Source organism: Salvia miltiorrhiza, chromosome 7 (genome assembly GCF_028751815.1).
Source record: "Salvia miltiorrhiza cultivar Shanhuang (shh) chromosome 7, IMPLAD_Smil_shh, whole genome shotgun sequence".
Taxonomy (NCBI): domain Eukaryota; kingdom Viridiplantae; phylum Streptophyta; class Magnoliopsida; order Lamiales; family Lamiaceae; genus Salvia; species Salvia miltiorrhiza.
This window is the reverse complement of record NC_080393.1, coordinates 6,008,830-6,029,758: the sequence shown is the minus strand read 5'-3', so window position 1 is coordinate 6,029,758 and position 20,929 is coordinate 6,008,830. Positions and strand designations below refer to the sequence as shown.

At 37.3% G+C, this 20,929-nt stretch overlaps 4 protein-coding genes across 8 annotated transcripts; 1 reads left to right on the top strand and 3 right to left on the bottom strand.

The window, feature by feature from the left end:
- The first annotated feature begins 1,133 nt into the window (after positions 1-1,133).
- LOC130992019 (serine/arginine-rich splicing factor SR45a) lies at positions 1,134-3,621 on the top strand. Of its 3 annotated transcripts, XM_057916474.1 has the most exons (7): positions 1,134-1,222; positions 1,618-1,640; positions 1,741-1,815; positions 1,911-2,022; positions 2,160-2,309; positions 2,689-2,752; positions 2,831-3,621. In XM_057916474.1, exons 2-7 carry the CDS (start codon positions 1,618-1,620, stop codon positions 3,478-3,480), a joined length of 1,074 nt encoding a protein of 357 aa, XP_057772457.1. In that variant the 5' UTR covers positions 1,134-1,222; the 3' UTR covers positions 3,481-3,621. The 3 variants fall into 3 exon arrangements, with proteins under 3 accessions (XP_057772457.1, XP_057772459.1, XP_057772458.1); XM_057916476.1 differs by lacking the exons at positions 2,689-2,752; positions 2,831-3,621 and adding an exon at positions 2,461-2,526 and having other exon boundaries at positions 1,135-1,222; XM_057916475.1 differs by lacking the exons at positions 2,689-2,752; positions 2,831-3,621 and adding an exon at positions 2,446-2,526 and having other exon boundaries at positions 1,135-1,222.
- Positions 3,622-3,838: 217 nt separating this feature from the next.
- On the bottom strand, positions 3,839-10,815 carry LOC130992017 (alpha-glucan phosphorylase, H isozyme). The gene is made up of 16 exons (XM_057916473.1): positions 10,404-10,815; positions 9,746-10,005; positions 9,277-9,456; positions 8,819-8,995; positions 8,643-8,728; positions 8,338-8,527; positions 8,175-8,267; positions 7,825-8,009; positions 7,594-7,711; positions 7,384-7,512; positions 6,766-6,984; positions 6,471-6,674; positions 6,074-6,232; positions 5,387-5,650; positions 4,753-4,943; positions 3,839-4,189 (listed from the first exon to the last, which is right to left on the bottom strand). The coding sequence occupies exons 2-16, from the start codon at positions 9,962-9,964 to the stop codon at positions 4,063-4,065; spliced, it is 2,541 nt and encodes an 846-aa protein (XP_057772456.1). The 5' UTR covers positions 9,965-10,005; positions 10,404-10,815; the 3' UTR covers positions 3,839-4,062.
- Positions 10,816-13,595: 2,780 nt separating this feature from the next.
- On the bottom strand, positions 13,596-16,253 carry LOC130992016 (calmodulin-binding receptor-like cytoplasmic kinase 1). Its single transcript, XM_057916472.1, has 6 exons — positions 15,718-16,253; positions 15,366-15,607; positions 15,127-15,295; positions 14,836-14,925; positions 14,389-14,687; positions 13,596-14,117 (listed from the first exon to the last, which is right to left on the bottom strand). Exons 1-6 carry the CDS (start codon positions 15,974-15,976, stop codon positions 13,815-13,817), a joined length of 1,362 nt encoding a protein of 453 aa, XP_057772455.1. The 5' UTR covers positions 15,977-16,253; the 3' UTR covers positions 13,596-13,814.
- A 144-nt stretch (positions 16,254-16,397) lies between these two features.
- On the bottom strand, positions 16,398-20,736 carry LOC130992015 (probable anion transporter 4, chloroplastic). 3 transcript variants are annotated; one of them, XM_057916469.1, is made up of 8 exons: positions 20,169-20,736; positions 18,615-18,841; positions 18,133-18,499; positions 17,855-17,899; positions 17,623-17,769; positions 17,065-17,202; positions 16,958-16,991; positions 16,398-16,812 (listed from the first exon to the last, which is right to left on the bottom strand). In XM_057916469.1, the coding sequence occupies exons 1-8, from the start codon at positions 20,727-20,729 to the stop codon at positions 16,625-16,627; spliced, it is 1,707 nt and encodes a 568-aa protein (XP_057772452.1). In that variant the 5' UTR covers positions 20,730-20,736; the 3' UTR covers positions 16,398-16,624. The 3 variants fall into 3 exon arrangements, with proteins under 3 accessions (XP_057772452.1, XP_057772453.1, XP_057772454.1); XM_057916470.1 differs by having other exon boundaries at positions 18,615-18,854; positions 20,169-20,308; XM_057916471.1 differs by having other exon boundaries at positions 18,615-18,804; positions 20,169-20,302.
- Between the last annotated feature and the right edge of the window lie 193 nt (positions 20,737-20,929).

Sequence of the window (20,929 nt, the reverse complement as noted above, 5' to 3'; positions counted from 1 at the left end):
AGTTGAGCTATCCAAAGATTCTCTTTTATGAGAGGTTTTGAGTTCAATCCCGCCTATATGCGGTGATGTTTTCCCATTTTAACTAGTGTTGTATTCCCGTCTACGTGCGGTGCTGTGTTGTTAAGTGTTGAAGTCCCGTTTCTCGCCTGCGTGCGGTGATGTTTTTCCACCGTTTAGGTGGTGGTGAGGTCTCTTCTGCGTGCGGATTGCATAATTAGTTATATTCAGATATCTTTTGTAATTTCAAAAAAAATGGATATATTTTCACCTAGATTGAAGTGTTATTCATAAATAATTTTAACGCAAAAAGGAATTATGAAAATTTTATTATTATTGTTTTGATTTTGAATCAAACATTGTTGCACAGAAAATCGTCAAAATAAGGTGTAGTCATGTTCGAATTCACACAATTTTTAAATTATTTGTTGACATAATTCAAAACTAATTTCGACCATAGGCTAGGCCATGACCACTCCTTTAATAAATAGATTTGGGCTTAATGTTGTTTTCGTTTCCAATCGGCCCATATCTTAAATCCTTTTGAACAATTGATTTTTTTAATTATACACAAGTTTAGTGGATATAAATGAAGTTTAAAATATAAAAAGTAATTATTTAAAAAAATATGAATAGATGAAAATAGGAATTAAACTACAATTTTCATGTAATTTTAAATTACCTAAAATTACAAAATTTAAATATATGTCACTCGTATATTGCTGGAGATATTCTAATTATGATAGTTCTAATTTCAGAAGAAAAATAAAATTAAACACAATGGGTTCAAAATTAAATATAAAAAAGGCACACAATTCATTAGCTAAATAAAATTGACTTTAGTTAACAAAAAGTAAAAGAATAATAAAACGCAACTGAATTGGTAGATATTTCATCTCCAATTAATAGGTCTCACGACGAATAAAATGACATATTTCATCTCCAATTAATTTTTTATTTTTTTTCATCACACTTCATTTGAGTTATTTAAAAAAAAAACTTATTCTTTATTTATTTGTGTAAGTTATTAAAAAATTATTTAAGAAACTAAAAATTAAAAAATACTCCTACACCTCAGCATCTCCAGAAACTTCCTCTGATCGTCTCGCTATATAAAGGAGGTTACCCCATTTTCCAGAGAAATCTACAGACTTAACTGAGAGAAAAGAGAAGAGAAGAGAAGAGGGGAGAGAGAAAAATAATTTGCCGTCTGATCTACGTCAAGGTCAGTTAAATTAATCTACGATTTTCTCGATCGTTGCATACGTAAATTTATTTGTCTTAGGAGGAATTTAAATTAGTTGCAATGTTGTTTTCTTCTTTTCCCCGAAGATTTATTTATCATTCATTTGAGTTTCTGTGCTTTTCTGTTTCCATATGCTTTCTATTTTTTTTGTAATTTAATAAAAAGTTTGGTGATTTGCTTACTTTTGGAATTCAATTCAAATTTGAAGCAACCATTCTATTATGTAATGTTTTCAATTTGAAGTTTCGACTTTCATTGTAATATTGCAATTTTTTTTTCTTCTTCCTGCAATTTGTCTTTTTGATAATTTCGTAAAGGTTTCTTCCTCGATTTTCAATCATCTGATGATTTCTATTTTATGTTTGTGAATGCAGATGTCATACTCGAGGAGATCAAGGTGTGTGCTAGATTCTAATTTTTTCATGCTAATATTGCGCTTGCAATTGGTAATTTTATATGGAATTTGCGCTAATCATTTTTGGTACATTTTTATTTAGTTATAGGTCCCCTTCACCTTACAACAAGCGCTACAGTAGGTCTGTCTCGAGGTCTCCGTCAAGGAGTAGGTCAAGGTAGCTTTAAACCTCGATTGCCACCGTTTGTCTGCTTATATTTGTTGGGGGTTTCTCTTTTAGATAAGCTAATTTTGATTGCAATTCATGTGCAGGAGCTGTGATTCCAGTGATGCTGAGAATCCAGGAAATAATCTGTACGTGACTGGACTTTCCACCCGTGTGACAAAGAGAGACCTCGAGAAGCATTTCTCAACTGAAGGAAAGGTAAATGTGGAGATATTCGTGTTCTCTTCATGAGTGCTTTTGTTTGGTTTGTTCTTAGTAGCTCGGAGTTGTCCTTGAGATGTGTTGGTTTTTGGTGTGTTCTGTTTATGCTGAATGCTGTAATTCTTGTTATTCAGGTTGAAGATGTTCACCTTGTCGTCGATCCATGGACAAGGGAATCGCGAGGGTTTGGTTTCGTGACTATGTCCTCTCTGGATGAGGCCGAAAGCTGCATCAAATACCTGGACCGATCTGTTCTTGAAGGCAGGGTTATATCTGTGGAGAAGGTAGGAATTTTCAGCAATTACCCATTTGTACATTTTCTAATCTGTATGCTGTCTTATTCTCGCTGTTGCAAAATTTTCACTACTGTGATTATATATTGTGTCCAAGTTTGAAATTTGTTACTTCCTCTTCCTGAAGTTTCTTTGGCAACAGGGTAGCTGTGTGTAGCAGCTCTTCACCAAAACTAACAAATCAAATCAAATCAAATACATCAGCAAATTCAGAGGGTTGTATGCCCTGCATTTCTCCTTTTCCCCATGCTTTAACATTATTAGTATAGTGTCATCAAGTTGTTATTGCGTATCATTGTATTAACTATGTCATGATTTACAGAGTGGTGTTGGTGGATGGACAGTACTGATTATACGTTATGTTTTTCAGGCTAAACGACGAAGGGGACGGACACCTACTCCGGGGAGGTATCTTGGGCTGAAAACAGTTCATGGTGAGATGATCTTTAATTGTTTGAATTGTTGATATGTGTGTGGAAATGGAAGTACTAAGCATTTGTTTGATCATGTAGTGCGCCGCCGATCTCCTAGCTACTCACGCGACTCTAGAAGCCCTTCTCGTTATTCGTCTGAAAGGGATAGGAGCCGCAGCAGATCATACTCTCCCTGTTACCATCGACGGCGCAGATCATACTCTCCTCCCTATTACCGTGGACGCCGCAGATCATACTCGAGGGGGAGGTCAAATTCTCCGTATTACAGGCGCAGGAGGTCTTATTCTCGTTCCCGTTCTCCATCCTATAGCAGGTCTCCTGTAAGCAGGCGGGACCGTTCCTACTCCCCATACCACAGGGACAACTCGCCTTATTACAGAAGACGCAACAGATATCCACTGGATTATTCTCCTGATTATAGATACTGTCGAAGGAGCCGATACCGAAGCATTTCACCCAGGTATAGGCGGTCTTACAGGAGGAGTTACTCGCGTAGCGTCTCTTCTGGGCGCTCACGGAGCTACTCTCGCAGTCCAACCCCTAGATACTCACGAAGAAGCTACTCTAGAAGTGCGTCGCCATCTCCAGCGAGGAATACATCACCCAGATCACTTAGGAGCTTGAAAAGGAGCATCTCCCCGCCCAAACGTGCGCCATCTCGTTCATCGAGAAGCCATTCTAGGAGTCCAAGTGCATCTTCGTCCAGATCTGTTAGTCCTAGGCGTTAGCTTCTAATCTGCCTCTTCTTGTATAAGCTTTAGGGTTGGTTATGTGCTGGGTTTTCTCATATTTAGACTCACTGAGTTGGTGCATGGAACTATGTCATTGTTAATTTACTGCTATGCTATGTTAATTTTTATTATCTGAAACTTTGTGTTGTTTATATGTATTTTTGTTTCTGGATATGTGATAGCAATTGCATTTTATGCATAGATAGCTCAAATGAATCTAATTGAAATTGTATAAACTGTGTACTGGTGAAGTTATTGTAATGCACCTCTTCTCAGTGCGTCTCTTCATATGTAACATAGAACAGAATGAAAGTAGATCTCATTGTACAATGTATTATGATTATAATAGGATGAATTTGGATCAATATTTAATTGATTTAAAATATTACTTACCCAACATACATTAATTGGAATGTATCTGTCACCAACCAGTGTTTGACATTATTAGGGCGTGGGCAGAAGGAAAGCAACATTTGACTTTGAAAAGAAAGCAAATAATACATGACCTTGGAGACTGATTTCTTATATATAACTGGTCTAACTGCAAGGAGCTTATGATGCGTACACTTGAAACTGTGCTTAAGGCAAGCGGCACTCGTCTATCTTCCAAATTTCCTTTGCATACTGGCCAATGGTCCGGTCGCTGCTAAATTTTCCACTTCCAGCAGTGCTGAGTATTGACATCTTTGTCCATTTCTTTCTGTCCCTGAAAGACAAAAAACAAATTCGTCGCTCAATCACTATTACTCGTGTGGTTATTGGAAAATATGAGTGAATGATACCGGGCATTTTGTAGCAGAATAACGGATAAGTACAACAATCACAATGTTTGGCATAACGGAACCAAGTTCAGAAACCCTGAGCTATAGCAGCTGAAATAGCAAGGCTAATCCCTTGTTTACTAAGATAGATTGAAACTTCGGGATATTCCAAGGCCTTGATAATTTCTTTCATTTAAGTTAATTTTGCTTGATTCATATCCCATTGAAAGGATGGGATTGAAAATATCCTAGTAATGAGAATAAAAATACTCAATCATGAAAAGTAAACGTCCCCCCGACTGTTCTATTTATATCAGTAGCTTCAATAGTGATTATGATTGCATACAAAGTGAATATTATAAGTAAGAAAGTCTAAACAGATGAATTATCTCATGCAATGAAAGGGAAAAGGTCGGACCATTTTCACACATTTCCTCATTCAACTAAACGAGCAGTAATTTTCGTACACTGCAGAATATTATAATAAAGAAGATTTTCAGCTACTTACTTGTAAGCTTCATCCACCCTTGCTTGGGCGTCCATGTAGCTGGGGAAGTCATAACCGACAAGAAAATAATCACCACGGCCAAAGCCAGAATTTCCCTCAAGCGAGTCCAGCAGCGGATTATAATCATAGCTTCCAAATGCTCCAGATTTTATGAACTGTTTGGCCTCTTCAAATCGTGGATCTGGCTTAAACTGCACAGTAAGAAAAGAAACGTCATTTCTGGACAACAGGCAGAAGGGCAAAGGGATGTACAAAAGTACTACTAAAATGTCCATCATGCTGATGTATTATTTCAAATGACAAAATGTTATAGGGTTCCATGATATGCAGTGGATATAAACATCTCATTTCCCTGAAACATGCTCCGACCTTATGCTGTCTCTATTCTGTACTTGGAAACCATTTAAAGCAATTTTTGTGGTCAGATTCAGCTTATCTCTTCTTTCACCTATGAGTATTAGCTACCCCCTCAATAAAGGAAGCCAAATTTAGATGAATTAATCAGGTATCAGTTTGTGAGGAATGATCTTTGTAGGTTTAAGGTAGGAGCTTAGTCATCAAACCATATGTAGAGTTGCATTTGATAAACTGGATAGAGCATGTAAGATTTAGTACAATGAACGTGAACATTTACCAGTCCTTGCTCTCTTTCTTTACGCAACCGAGGAACTGCATCAGCTGTGGCACCAAAAAGAAAGAAATTTTCTTCACCAATTTCTTCTCTGATTTCAACATTAGCTCCATCAAGGGTTCCAATAATGAGGCATCCATTAAGAGCGAATTTCATGTTACTCGTGCCACTTGCCTCCATTCCAGCTGTACTTATATGCTGTGATAATTCACTCCCTGGAATAAGCACCTCAGCCACAGACACATTGTAATTGGGCACAAAAACGACCTGAAATAGTGGAAAACTTTGATAAAAATAAGAATTAACAAAGCTGAAAGAAGACGAATTCTTAATGTCATTGTACTATCGGTGGTCAGAAATAACAATTCATATAATAGGCCATCAGTGGGAATACTAAGAGAGGCATGTCGGATGTTGCTTGAATTAACCAATGACCATTTTGTGTTAGTTTAACTATATGAGCTATGTGTGCACGTATTGGCCTAGCAGTAGGAGGTTAATGCCCAAGACCTGAGGTCATGGGTTCGAGTCCTCCGTCGTGCGGTCTTTGAATTTCTTTATTTATTTATGTAATTTATCAACAAAAAAAAAAAACTATATGAGCTACTATGCATATAAGAGATTTGAACGTAAACTGGAATGAACAACACAAGAAGGCAGCATGTAATTTAAGATATAGATGAAGCATACCTTTAAAAAGCTATTGACTTCTGGATCAGTGTTCACAACAGCCCCAACATCACTTACAAGCTTAACAATTCTTTTAGCATTTGTATAAGTAGCAAAAGCTTTTCCTCCAATCATGATCGTACGAGGTGTCGTCTTTTTACGCTCTTCTGGGCTCATCTCCTGCATTGGCGATTATACTAAGTTACCAGACAACAACTATATCAAAGATACTTATTTAAAGATTATGCACAATCTTGATGAGAAAAAAGGGAAATCATTGCAGTGACTAGAATGAGCTAAATGAAGTATGTATAGGCAAGAATGACTAACTACTATCAACTGAAAAATGCTACTTGGATCAAATAATTTGAAAATTAGTATCTAGAGCAGTTTTAAGAGTAAGAAAAGTTTGCCTCACCTTCAATTTCTTGTACCGATAAACAGTGCCCAAAATGTTCATCAGCTGCCTTTTGTACTCATGGATCCGTTTGATTTGAATATCAAAAAGTGACTTGGGGTCAATGCTAACACCAGTAACCTGAAGCACGTAATTTGCCAACCGCTGTTTGCTTGCCAACTTAGCTGATTCCCACTCGGCTTGGAGTTCTGAATTGTCAGCGAACTTTGGGAAATCACAGTAAATGCATTAGAAATCCAACAAGAAAAACACCATCTAAATTATGATACTTGAATGGGAATATCATTATACATACTTTCCGTAGGTTGACTAATAGGTCAAGATTATTAACCCATTGATCAGTTTTCAACCATTTTGTGATAATACGACTAAGCTCGGGGTTGCAAAATCTGAGCCATCGGCGGGGAGTTATACCATTGGTCTTGTTCTGAAATTTGGTAGGCCATACTGAGACATAATCAGAAAACAGCTCGGCCTTTAAGATGTCACTATGCAGCTGTGCAACACCATTCACCTGCAAGAACAGGGAGTAAGATAAAAAGGTGAAGAATCTGAGCATCTTTATGCAGAATGATGCATATGATAATAAAATTATCAACTTATAACGGAAAAGCGTTGCGCGTTGATGACTTAACACAGACAGTGCTGTTGCTAAATGCAACGGGGTAGAATAAATAGAAAACCAACAAAGAATTTGACTTAGTTACTATTTGTCAGAAAGCTATTTGTTACATCCAATTGATCCATTTTAATTGGGATTGTCTATCTTATTTAGCAGAACAGTCATCTTCTTCAATAGGATTTACAAGGCCATAATATTGAATGAAAGAAATAAATTCAAGTTCCTCAGAGTATGCAGCTTTTGCAAACTGAATCCCGCATTATACATGAATGACCAGAGTCAAACTCTTACCGTATGAGCTGACACTACGCACAAGTTTGCCATTCGCACAACTGGTTTTTGTGGGTTGTTATCCAAAATACGCAGATCAGAAATTTTTCCCTCAAGCTCAGGTTTGGTTGACTGTATCATTTTGATAAACTGCAAAAGGAAGGGCAAACACAACTTTAACGTTGAGTTGATGCATAATTACAAAAGGATTAGGTTAACCGTATGAAGTACCCTCTTATCAATTTCTTCAATGATTTCCATATGGCGTGGAAGAAGCTTCCACATGACAGCTTGTGACCATTTCTCCAGGGCCTCAGGCAGGACTGTATGGTTTGTATAAGCTATTGTCCTGGCAGAATTACACATTGTTATATTATATCTACAAGTCATATGACTACATTGGAAGGAAATAACATATTTGAAATTAAAATACAATGATATAGTTCAACAAGAAAGAAGCACCTGTTGGTGATATCCCAAGCTTCATCCCATCCAAGGCCTTCATTGTCCATCAAAAGGCGCATCAGCTCTGGTATTGAAAGAGTTGGATGTGTGTCATTCAGTTGTACTGCGACCTTAGAAGGGAACTCAGACCACTGGATCTTATCTTTTCCGCCTAGTCTCTCCTTAAATCTAGTAATGATGTCCTACATAATTCATAGGACTATTAACTGAGAGATTTATTTTTTGGTGAAAAAGGCACTCTGTACAATAAGATAATGTGTGCTCAACAGTATCTCAAAAAACTTTCTGATTAAAGAGATCCCACAATGTGCAACAGAAATGACAAGGCAACTAAGATACCACCAAACCTGAAGTGATGCACTACACAGGAAATACTGCTGCTTCAGTCGTAACAGTTTGCCATCTTCAGTAGCATCTCCAGGATACAGAACGGCACAAATCTGCATGAATCTTGCATAAGCCTTCAGAGGGACTTCATTATATAAATTAAAAAGATGCAGATCTGTTCACCTGCTGAGCCCTTGAATGAAGTGATGCAGCAGATTCATATTTTCCATCGTTGAACTCAAATAAGTTGAAGTCCTCAGCCCTAGCTTTGGCTTCCCAGAGGCGAAGGCTGTTAGTGTTCTTTGTTTTGTAGCCAGGAATTGGTACATCATATGCAACAGCTTGTATGACCTCTCCACCAATCCATTTACGTCTAAAATGTTTTCAGAAACATCACATGGATAGGTGTTCTTGAAGAAACTAAGGTTCATTATATCTATCAACTAAGAATAATGGTAAAACAAGGAGAAATTTACAGTTGCACTTACGAGCCATTAGGATTAACCTCAACTTGACCGAAAAATCTTATAGGGAAGACAACATCATGTCTAGGAATTTCCCAAGGACTGAACTTCTGCAAACCAGGAAATGAAAGACTACTATTATCCCAAAGATGATGAGCTAATCTAGCATTAACAATGTTAAGATCTAGGTGCCAGCACACCTCCAACCAATCTTCCGCTATTTCCTCTTGGCCTGATTTGGTCATCAGTTGCTTGAATAGACCATATCTGTACCTCAAACCATATCCCCATGCAGGTAAGCTCAAAGTAGCCATTGAGTCAAGAAAACAAGAAGCAAGCCGCCCAAGACCACCATTACCTAGTGCAGCATCTTTTTCCTATAACATTCAATTAAAACCAGCCTCAATATATACTGGAATGCAAGTACCGAAGGAATATTCAGGAGCAGTGCTTACAACAGCTACATTCAAACAAGAAACCTAAAAACTTGCCTATATGCCGCCAAATTGCATAAAAATCGAAATTGAGTTGAACCAAGAGAACTAAGTGAAAAGAGCACACCAGCATGCCAGGTTTCTCTTCTGAAAATGTTGCCGAATGACGATAATGGCATGAAGAAAATCTTTTGCATGCAAAAGGAGAAATTCCATCAAATTACCTGCTCTGTTATTTCCTCAAGTGCATAACCAAGCTGCTTTAAAGCATTAGCATATGCATCTTGCACATCTAGGTTTCCGACTGCATTGGTCAAAGCTCGACCTTGGAGATATTCCATGGATAGATAGTATGTTTGCTTAGGATTGACTTTGTGATAGTGACTATATGTGTCATTCCATTGCTGTGATATTGTTCAAAGACAGCACAATCAGTTAAGATTAAAAATGTAACATAACATATGAAATCATAATCCAGAATACTACTATGCATTAATACAAATTCAATCAATTCCTAGGAATATCAACATAGTTATGGCTTGAAGAACCTCTCTGGCAAATGAAACTAGATAGTAAAGCTCATAAAATTCTTAATTGCAGTTATTAGATGGTACAGATTGATGAGAATCCTCCGCAAATAAAATATAACTGGATCTTCATAGACTGCTATGAAATACTGAATTGAAATGCTACCTTGATCAGCTGATCACGAACGCTTTCCGCTGTAGCATAGAATGCTTGCTCCGGCTCGAACTTAAGGGGGGAAAAGTGAGGGCTGTAGTGAGCATGATAGTTGATATTAGACGCAATTTCAGCTGGCACTTTGGCCTGCGGATTCGCTACCGGTGGAATCTTCTCCAAAATTTTAGCCCTATCAGTGGTACTACCGTTCGCCTTTGCTGTATCTGCCATGCCTGCTAGGCTACTAGTTCTCACTAGCCTCTAACGATCACCTGCAAAACAGGTCCTAGTGATGAATAGAAGAAGTGAACAAAATAATAATATATTATAAATTTCTTCCATCAAAAAGATTTTTCACGTGATTTTCATTAAATCAATTCGCTATAAAAAAAATTGCAAAAATATCACCGAACATTGCACGTCGGTGATACTCGCAAACCGCATTTTTTAAAACTCCACTTGCTATAAGCAACATACAGGTATAGACAACAAGTTCAAACTCAACGTGCAGAAGAAACGACACTTCCATAGTTCCATATGTTTAAACAGCATATTGCTTGTCGATTGAAGAAAATGCAAAAAAGGAGAAAGAAGGTGATCTAGCAATTGATATGCTGAATATGACAATGCGAAAATCTCAAATCACATAAAAAGCAGAAAAATACATTACCAGATGCTCGCTTCAAATCTGAAAGGGATACGATACAACTAACGTGATGAGGCAATTGAAATTGAAGCCCGACGAAACAAATTCGAGCTACTTAAAGAGCGGAATAAGAGAATTGTAGCAGTGAGATATTTTAGCGAGAGAAAGTGACAATAATAAAGCGAAAAGGAAAAAGTGTGTGTAATGGCAGCTCTGGTTTTGTGGTCATGAACGATTGATCGAGAGTGCGATTGTGAAGGTAATAAATATCAGAGGGGGAGAGGAAGAGACACATGTGAAGAAGACACCAACTCCGATGAAATATCGCGTTTCGATATGGAGCATTGGGGCTCGTTAATTGTAGTACCTTAAGCTTAGTGAGCTTGTACATTTCCTAAATTATTAATTGCCGTTCGTTTAAAAGAATTTCGAGAAAATGTCAATTTCCTACAATTACACATCAATCTTTTAAGTTTGTGCAATTATTATATCTTCAATTTTTTATTTTTTTACACAGTAAACTTCACAAAAACATCATAATTAAATGAGTTGTTGGTAAACGTTATTTGACTCGATATATGGTGGTGACGTGGTGTGAAGATGTAAAGTATGTGGACTTTAAATATCGTAGAAAATAGGACACGTTATACTGTAATAAATTGAAAAGTTGTGGTGTAATTATATATAGTATTTTTTTAAAAATTACATTTTTTATTTACAAATTTCATGAAAAAATTTGTTAAATTAGACAATAAATTATTTCCTAAAACATATACTCCTTTTGAGTTAGGCATTAAGTTTGGACTTATTTGCACCAACACTCTCGATAATATGAAGTTCAATTTTCTATATTTTAGACTCTTGGATTTGAAATATTTGGAGTAATTCGATCGAAATTAGTAATCCATATATTTCTATAAGATAATTGAAGTCCAATAAATAGTTAAATTAAAATATGTATAACCAAATGACATACTTTAAATGTTTTATTACTTGTTTAAAGAGACATTCAAACGATGCAAACTTTAACCCATAAACATCAAGGTTTAGAGGTGAAACCTCACCGCTCCTCTCTCCCCCAAATAAAAGAAAAATGTTTTATTATTTCTTTATATGGTATGTCTACATTTAATCGCTTACCCAAGTTTAAAAAAATATGTCTTATTACTTCTTTATATGGTAGGTGCACATTTAATTGCTTAGTATCAAGTATATCAATTTTCATTAATTTATTTCCAAAGGATGTCATATTACAATTTTTAGACGATATTTTTAGTCCAATTATTAAAATTGTGGGGCGAATACAATGCGATAGTATACCGCTATATATAAACTAAGATACAAACAAATAGTATCACATTCTTGTCATGGTATATAATTTTAAATAGAATTTTCATTTTCCAAGTTAGGACAGAAAAGGAACCACTCAAATTCCGAATGCGATTTATTTAAATACGAACAAGAGCAATTGAAAAAAAGTGTTTGTAGCTTTATAGTGAGAAGAGTTCTCAAATAAAAAAGAACTCAGGATCTTGATTTTTCTTTTCTATTCTATTCTATGACAGCCGTTTACTTTCGCATGATTGAATATTATTTTAAAGGATAGTATTTATTTAATCTTATCCTTTAATAAAATATGAATCAAATAAAATTAACTTAGAATAAACGTACCCACTTAACAGATCGTAGTTGCGAGACTCGCATAGCGGTCATATGTAGAATAAAAATTTAAGTGAGAAGGTTATGATTTTGATTGGTCCGTCCATGAACTCAACAACCAGCTATCTATTTCTCACATTTTCCTTTTACCAAAAAAATTATTTTTCTTGTGCCACACAATTGTGAATAAATGTAGTTTATGGGAATTAAAGAGACGAGGTTATGGGAATTAAAGAGGCGTTGTCGTGGCTTAAAGAACTTGGTCTTTCCTGCGGTCGGTTGGAGTCTGATTGCAAGCGTGCTTGCGAGGCGATTGTTTCGGGTGAAAGGAATATTTCTGAGGTGGGCGTCTTGGCTGCCTTTTGCCGTAAGGAACTGTTGTCGATGTCGGACCTTCAACTCTCTCATGTTAAAAGAGAACGTAACACTATTGCTCATTTTCTAGCAAAGATTGCGAGAGATTTACCTTCACAATATGTTTGGAATGAATCTCCGTTGGCTGTGGAGGGTCATTTGCATTTACCATGCACTTGTGATCAATAAAGTTCTCTCCATTTTCCCTAAAAAAATGTAGTTTATGTAACTACTTTTATTTTTATCTTTTAATTTAGAGGGTTACCACTTAGAAAACAAAATATTTATTTATTTTTTAGGAAAGTTATCTTAAATAAAATTCCTCGTATATACATTTGTAACTCATCAATTAGGAGTTCTATTTATTTTGTGCGGAACCTATGGATATTTCAAATAATTTAAAGTTTCTAAGAGTAAAATGAGTAATAGTTAATGGCGCGACACGTAGAGGCAAAAGCACGCATTGTCACGAGATTTGTCGAGCATTTCATGTGACTATGTGAGCGTTGAGAACTTGAGATTGATGCATTTTTCTCTTTAATTCACATGTACGCTGCTGCTCATACCACGGAGACTAATCAACATATTTTAGTAGAAATATTTATTTGAAGGCTCAATAGATGGATTTAACATATTTTTTTATTCAAATTGTGAGTAATAATAGCTTTTTAAAATTTTATAATTACGATAAAATCTTTCAAGTTTTTAGCATTATAATATTGAGAATCCGACGCAAAATTCATGAGAACGTAACAATCCAATAAATACATACAATCAATTCACAACACAAGATAATTGTATATGTCAGATGATATTTGAGTGTTATAATTCCAAAAGGTTATTAAGAATGTATAGTGTAACATTTTAAAAGCCATATTGTGATTACAAATTCGATAAATGATTGTGTCAAATCCAAAAAATAACCCTAACGAATGATCGAGATAAATTAGTATAACGTGATGTCTATACAACTTATGTTTTGCCCAAATGTAGTATATATATGCTCCTAAATTTTATAGTGCACAAGTATGAGTCAGCGGGAGCGACCTATTTGTAGAATTTGATTGAAAGAAATGTTCAACAAACCAACTTGTTTAGGTTTGCGTCAAATCGTGAAGGCCTGCAAATGAATACAAAAATTATAATAATATCCAGTTGGAATTAAAAAATAAAAGTAAATAGCAGTCCCAATAGTTACATCAATTGATAAGCAAACTCAAAATATATCTTTATGGGTAGCGTAAGATCAATCAACCGAAGCAGTCCTTACAAAATGTAAACCTTCTCCAAATCAAGAACCTGAGCTGTCATGATAAATGATATATACATAATACATCTGATCCGAAGTCTTATAGTTTCAATGATAAATCTGATAGTGTGACATTTGGGAAGCAAGTATATATATTTATGCGAAAAAACTGCTTATTCAGAAACAAACATCAAGCTCTCACTGTGTTCACTGTTAAACATATTCTGCCTGCTCGCACTGGCAGAGTGGTAGGGAGTGGAAGGAGCTTTAGTAGTGGAATTTTCTTTGAATTCTCGTCGAATATCCCATAACTTTTCAGCACACTGTCTCATTGAAGGTCTTGATAGTCTTGATGGTGCAAGGCAATGGCGGGCGAGCTTGAGGACTCTTTCGACTGCATGGATTGATGGGATGCTCCTTCGTAGCCTTGGATCCATAGCCACCACGGCTTCTCCGTCTCTTAGTCTCCTAAGTGCCTGCTTAGAAAAAAAATCTAAGATATTTCCAACTGCCATGTTGTTTCATTCCATAGATAGGACAGGAAATTTGTAATGATATTGAATACTAGTTTTCAAGAATGATGAATCATGCATCTGTTAGTTGATGGTTAGTCTTGCTACGATAATCATGCGAGTGAAGACTTCAAGGAGGTTCGAATTCATTTAGATAAAAGTAACCGTATTAAGTGTATGAGGGAGTGTGAGTTATTCATGCAATCAGTGGTGATCTAGTTTCATATATACTCACCCATCTTATGGTAACTCTCTCGTCCAGGCTTCTCTTAGATTCTATAGGTTGCCTTCCCGTAATCATTTCAACGAGCAATACACCGAATGAGTAGACATCACTCTTCTCAGTAAGCTGGTATGTCCTCAGGTACTCAGGATCCAAGTACCCAGCAGTTCCTTTGATTTGTGTAGAAATGTGAGTGGCAATGGGGTCTTCTGCAGCTAAGCGTGCAAACCCAAAATCAGCCACTTTGGCTCTGAGTTTTTCTGTGATGAGTATGTTCGATGCTTTGATGTCTCTATGAATGATAGGAGGATCTGTAACATGAGAATAAAGATGCATGTAAAAAGACAGAAATCGGGTAGTATTCATGGGTAGTGTAATGATCGTTTAGGCCATTCACCTCACTGAAATGGAAATATATTTTAGAACAAGAAGCCATACATTTCGATACATGATATTTACCTGTATATGTGTGAAGATAGGTAATGCCATGAGCTATATCGATTGCAATATCCAAGCGCTCTCCAATTTCAAGCTCATTTGAACGAGTTCCTGCATCCGGATTTAGTCAATAATTGTAGCAACAGATATAGCAACATTTCTTGTCTTCAAAATGGAACAAAATAAATGAAATTTAGAATAACAGACAATCCATTGAGTTAGCACAATTATAACCAACTTGGGTTTTGCCAGTTCTCTAATAACCACCAATAACATCATTAAGCTGCCTAATGAAAGAGTTCGATAACCTACCATCCAAGTGTTCTCGAAGGGTGCCATTGCTGACATATTCAACGATAATAAGGCGCTCGTCTCCATGCTCAAGACACCCGTAAAATCTTACCAAACTCAGGTGCTCGATCTTTGATAAGGCTAGGATCTCGTTCTTGAACTCTGCTGACAAACGTTGATCATAAGTTTCCTGCGCACAAGGAAGTCTATTGAGAGAGTAACAAAAATACTTCAACTCTTAACTTCATAGCACATCTTACGCTTTTTGCACGCTTTACAGCAACAACACTGCCATCCTTAAGCGTCCCTTTGTACACAGTCCCAAACCCCCCTTCACCAATTTTGTTATCTGGGGAGAAATTTCCTGTTGCGGTATAGATATCTTTAAACGCTAAGCTCTTTCGCAACTTTGCAGAATCAACCTCTGGGTATGCATCATAACTGGAACGCCTTGATCGTGATGATCTCCTACTATCACGAGCACTAGAGTTACTCGAAAAATCTGCATACATACAAAAAAAGTTGAGAAAATTATTTACTCAAATCTGATAAGAGAAGGGCCAACTCACAACTCAAATTAAGATCAAGGCTGATGCAAACTCATTAACTTACTAGGACTCTCTCCAGCTCGATAATGCCATGCGTCTGGCTGAACTTGATCTTGACTGGATGCAGGATCAGCTTTGTTGCGTCCAAATAAAATAACAGAAAGAACTCCACCTATCTTCTTTGCAGCACTTGCGATGTAACTCAAGGCTGAATTATTGGACTTGCGTCGGTCCTCATCTCGTGTTGAGCGATCACCAGAGTTGGTATTCAGTCTTCTGATATGACCAGGGCGGATGATCAGAGGACTTTGTGTTTTCTTCATCTGTAGGGTTGGTGGCCTCTGGCCAATCGCATAGTTGACTTCATTATCTGCTAACCCTTGATGAAGTCATAGACAACAAGTAATTTCCTTATGTAGTTGGCTTGCTTGATGAGACTGATTCAGCACCTGCTTGTTCTGACTGGGTAAAATCCAGCTACTGAAAGTGACAATGGTAACTGAAACTTGAATTATAAAATTAGCCAGTGAAACACAAAATATTGATGGCTATGTCAATGAGGAACAGAATTTTCCTGAAAATTTCAACCCCTGAAAACACCAGCAACAAAGAGTCGAACTTCCTTAATTTGATGGTACAAAACAGTAGTGCATAAGAAGAAATTATACATCTTCAACAAAAAGATGGAATTCTGATACGAGTCTAGTTAAATTTGGCCATACATGAATTTGTCGAACATGTCGATGAGAATAAATTGCTCTTTTCATGGCAGAAATAGCCAAATTTACTGATATTTACAATCCTGTCCCGTCTCTGGGGATGGTCAGCTCAACAGTTTGTTATACACAAAATATGAACAGTAATCTACCTACTGTAAAATGCAGTCATTAACTCTTCAGCGCTTCCAGATCTCACACAGTCATCTAAAATTAGAATGCTAAACAAGTAGAACTTAAAAAAGCTGACTACTGCTAAGCAGAAGTTTCGTCAAAATTGACCCTTTCCCCAGTAGAGTAGACAATGTAGAATACTGCTGCAGAGAAATACAGGAATGATGTGAGCAACAAAAATCCTTTGAAGGAGCCTACTAATTCCACGAAAAAACCAGCACCAACAGTTCCGATTATAGCAGCAAGGGTTCCAGCGGTGTTAGACATACCTATATGGGAGCATAAATGGATGTTAAACTAACTATAAACTTCTTAGCAAAAAAGTACTGTTTAATGTGTGGCATATGAATGCATCATTTATTTGCTTAAATGTTTAATGTGTATCATTTTGCAGAGAGAAAGAAGCAAGCTTACCATGCAGGACACCAGAGTATTGTGGGGCAATTTCCTATTGACACAAGAAATGTGATTAGCCAAATACTTGGAAACATAACAAATGAACTAGCAGAGAATATGTCAACCTGAAGGTTTACAAGGAATCCACAGTGACTAAATGCTTTGAGCCCAACAGCTACAGTAAGCCAGGCAGATGCTACAAATGGACTTCTTGCATTTGTTAAACAAACGAGAGCCAAGCCAGGACCAAAAAACCCAATTGACTGTCAAGGGCATACGGAAAGGAAAAATTAGTAATTACTATATCAAATCAATAGGCTACAAATGGACTTCTTGCATTTGTTAAACAAACGAGAGCCAAGCCAGGACCAAAAAACCCAATTGACTGTCAAGGGCATACGGAAAGGAAAAATTAGTAATTACTATATCAAATCAATAGATTTGTAGATGAGGGTGACTTATGCTAAATAATTTTCTTTTTAAATAAGAAAAATCATCAAGCTGGTTTTGGTGCAAGTTAGCATGTTGATGACACCAACCCACCCACCATACGGTCCATACTACAAAGTAAATTTGGAACTTGCTCTAATTCTTTCATCTATTTACCTTTCTTTTTTTCTTCTTTTGTTTGTTGGGGGGATGGGGAACTTTTGGCTGGGGAATGATGGAAACAGAAAAAATACCTGCATAATTTTGCGAGTCAAAGTGACACTAATGCCACGTTGAATCATCATATCTGATAAAACACCAGCAAGGTAGCCTGTGAGAGCCATCATACTCCATGGAATAGCACTAAACCAAGCAGCATGTCTGAGGTCAACATGATATATCTACAATAATCAGAATCCCTATTATTTATCTTCAATAAGCATTAATAAAATCAACTGTAAATTAAAAGATGATTTTGTGGCGCACCGTCTTGAAGTAGATTGGCATCCATGAAAGTATTACAAAAAATCCCTACACAAAAGAAAAGAATATAGTAAAACTTCATGCAGGATAATCTTTCAAGGCATCTGGCAAAACACTTATACGTATCGGTACTCATGTTAAAAGCAAGTCAGGAGAAGCCAAGAATGACTTTGAATCCGAGTTTCATGGTAAACACATTTAGGGAATTCAAATAATAGATCTGACTCCAGGAAAAACATAGTCGCAAATGTGGAAGAAGTTCTAGAGGAAGAATACATTACCCAGCTATGCATAGCATTTGCAACAATCAGCGACCAAGTGGGCAGCTTAGAGAGCAAACTTCTAAAAGGAGGAATGCCTTTTCTTGTTTCAGGTCGGCTTTTTGATAGAGATGGTACTGATGACCTGCTCTGTATGTATCTCAGCTCAAACTTAGATATTTGAGGACTTCGATCAGGAGAGCTTGAGGTTGCTGATACCCAAACTAAAAGCCAGAGAAAGCCGAACAATCCAAAAATCACAAATGGACCATATATGCCTGCCTGTGACATGAGGATGGGGGAAAGTGTAAGCCCAATAGCACTTCCAAGCTGAAATCCAGCCATTGCAAGTCCCACAGCCCTTGACCTTTCGGTTTGAGGAAACCATCTGAAAATAAATTTAAATAACATATTTCTGTTTTAGATTCCAAACTTCAACACTGACATAGAAACTAGAATAAGTGAATAAGGCAATCAAAATTATGAGCTTGATAGTTAGATACCTTGCTATCATATTATTCATGCAAGGAAGGGCTACACCTTCTGCAATACCAAGCATCATCCGTGTTGCAAGTAGAGCCAATAAAGATGATTCTGCTGCCCAAGGAGTAAGGAAAGTAGCCAGAGACCACAGAGCTACCCCCCAAGCCATGACCACCTTACCACCATAATGATCCACCAGAGTCCCTCCAGCTATAGGTGATATCAGATATCCCCATAGAAAAGATGACTGCCATTAGTAACTATCAAATCGATCAGATTCAGAAAAATGATAGAAAAAAAGGGTATGAAATAATTTTATGTAAAAATGTAAATTCCTGGAGTATACCTATTTACAAAACAATAAGATGGATCAAGACCTCTGCAGCTCCATATAGGAAGAATGGGGAAATTAAACAAAAGATATCAACTAATAAATCTTCTTCTCTGCCAGAAAGTTTGTGGCCTTTCGGTATCTCCATCAAACTAAAGTGGGTATTACTACTAGCACAGTTGTTGAATGAAATATTTCTGTTTTTGTTTCTTGTGGTGATTTTATTATTCTTCCTTTTTGGACTTCGCAAAATTAAGGCGCCTGAGTTAAAAAAGAAAATGATCATATAACCACAAGAGTTCAGAATTTGTTATATACTTATATCTTTAGAATGGTTGGCTATGCCTCCTATCCTAGCTAATGCCTTATCTATTTATGGGATGGTGATATAGCCACTGAAAGAAAACTCTTATGTACAACTGGTCTCGGAAATAGTGACATTTAAGGCAAGCAGGGGATAAGGTAGTCTAACTTGAGAATCTTTCCTTCATACCAACCCAACTGATTAGAACACAAAGAATGGAGTAATTTCAAACTCTAGAATACTTTTATTTGAAGTATAAAAGTATGATAATGCCCTAAACTGCAGTCACTTAAAGAAGCTTTAGGATAATTCATCTGAAAGCACAAATCAGAAGCTCTTTTCAAAGAAGCTATTCACTATTCAGGAACAAACGGACCGGCGACTTTCCTATCCCAACGTAATACAATAAACATATAATCGAGAAGGTACATGAACCAAACTTTTGAAACCACATTCAGCAAAATCCATCTATATAAGTGTATATACACGAGTACAGATGCACATTCCTTGTGCATGATTCCAAGTATAAATAAACCGTAAGGCTGTCTGAAACAAATGATTTCATCTTGTAGGTCTGCAATTTATGAACTATTTTCCTTGGAACCAGTAGTAACTGCTTAACAAAGCATAAGTTGTTTAATTTCCTTCTTAAATAGTGAAAACCCAGCTCACACGCAGCCATTCGCTCAATTGTTGGAAGTTAAGCGTTTCCTAAACTCCTAGTGTAAAGCAGTTATTACTTAGTGAAAACTCATCAAGAAACGCACAAATGCTACCAGCTGAAACTGCCAATATCTGTTAAGCACAAAATTCAATTCTCCATGGAAGGCAACCATTATGTTCACTCCAGCAGAAAAATTAATAGTACACATATCAAATCGGACGGAGCTCAGCGAGTTGAATTACAATGACATGCACGAAGGCAATCACGGGAATCACCTGAACAACACCGGAAAAAGACGGACCCCAACCGCGCGACAGCGAAAGCGGAACGATAGCCACCGACATGACGACGCGATCGGCGTTGCAGAGGGCCAAAGCCAGCGCAAGCATGGCCACTACCTTCACCCTCTCCGAAGTGATGAACTCCACAAAACTCGGCTCCGGCGATCCATCCAAGCTTCCACTAACGAGAAATTGACCGTCATTTGACGACGATCTCAATCGATTCAGCCCCGAACCACCGATTTTGAGCCGAAAAGGAGCTGCGCCGCCGGCTGATGCATTGAAGGACGGCGGTGCAAGCCTTCGTATCGACGTGGATGTCGAAGAAAACCCGACGCAGTGAGAAATACTGTGCTCGTTAGGGTTTTGGCGGCGCGGAATTGAGCTCGAGCAGAGGCGCTGGTTGAGTGCAGTGAGAGAATGGGAATTCATCGTTGGCAACTGGTGGATAGAGAAAATGGTGTATGGAAATGGAAGGAGGGGGTTGAGCAGAGAATTAGAAGTAGAGTTCTCTGTCAAGCGCCATTTTCCTTTTACTGATACGTTCTTGGGCATCCACGCTTCCTTCTAAGGGTGGAGCAAAACCGAGCCGACGCGAAAAAACCGACCGAAAAATGACCGAACCGATCGTTTTCGGTCGGTTTTTTTGTACTGGGCGGTCGGTTTCGGCCCAAATATACAGAATTTTCGGTTTGGGTCTGCCGGTTTCGGTGTTTCTCGATTTTGGCCGGTCGAAAACCGAACCGACCGACCAT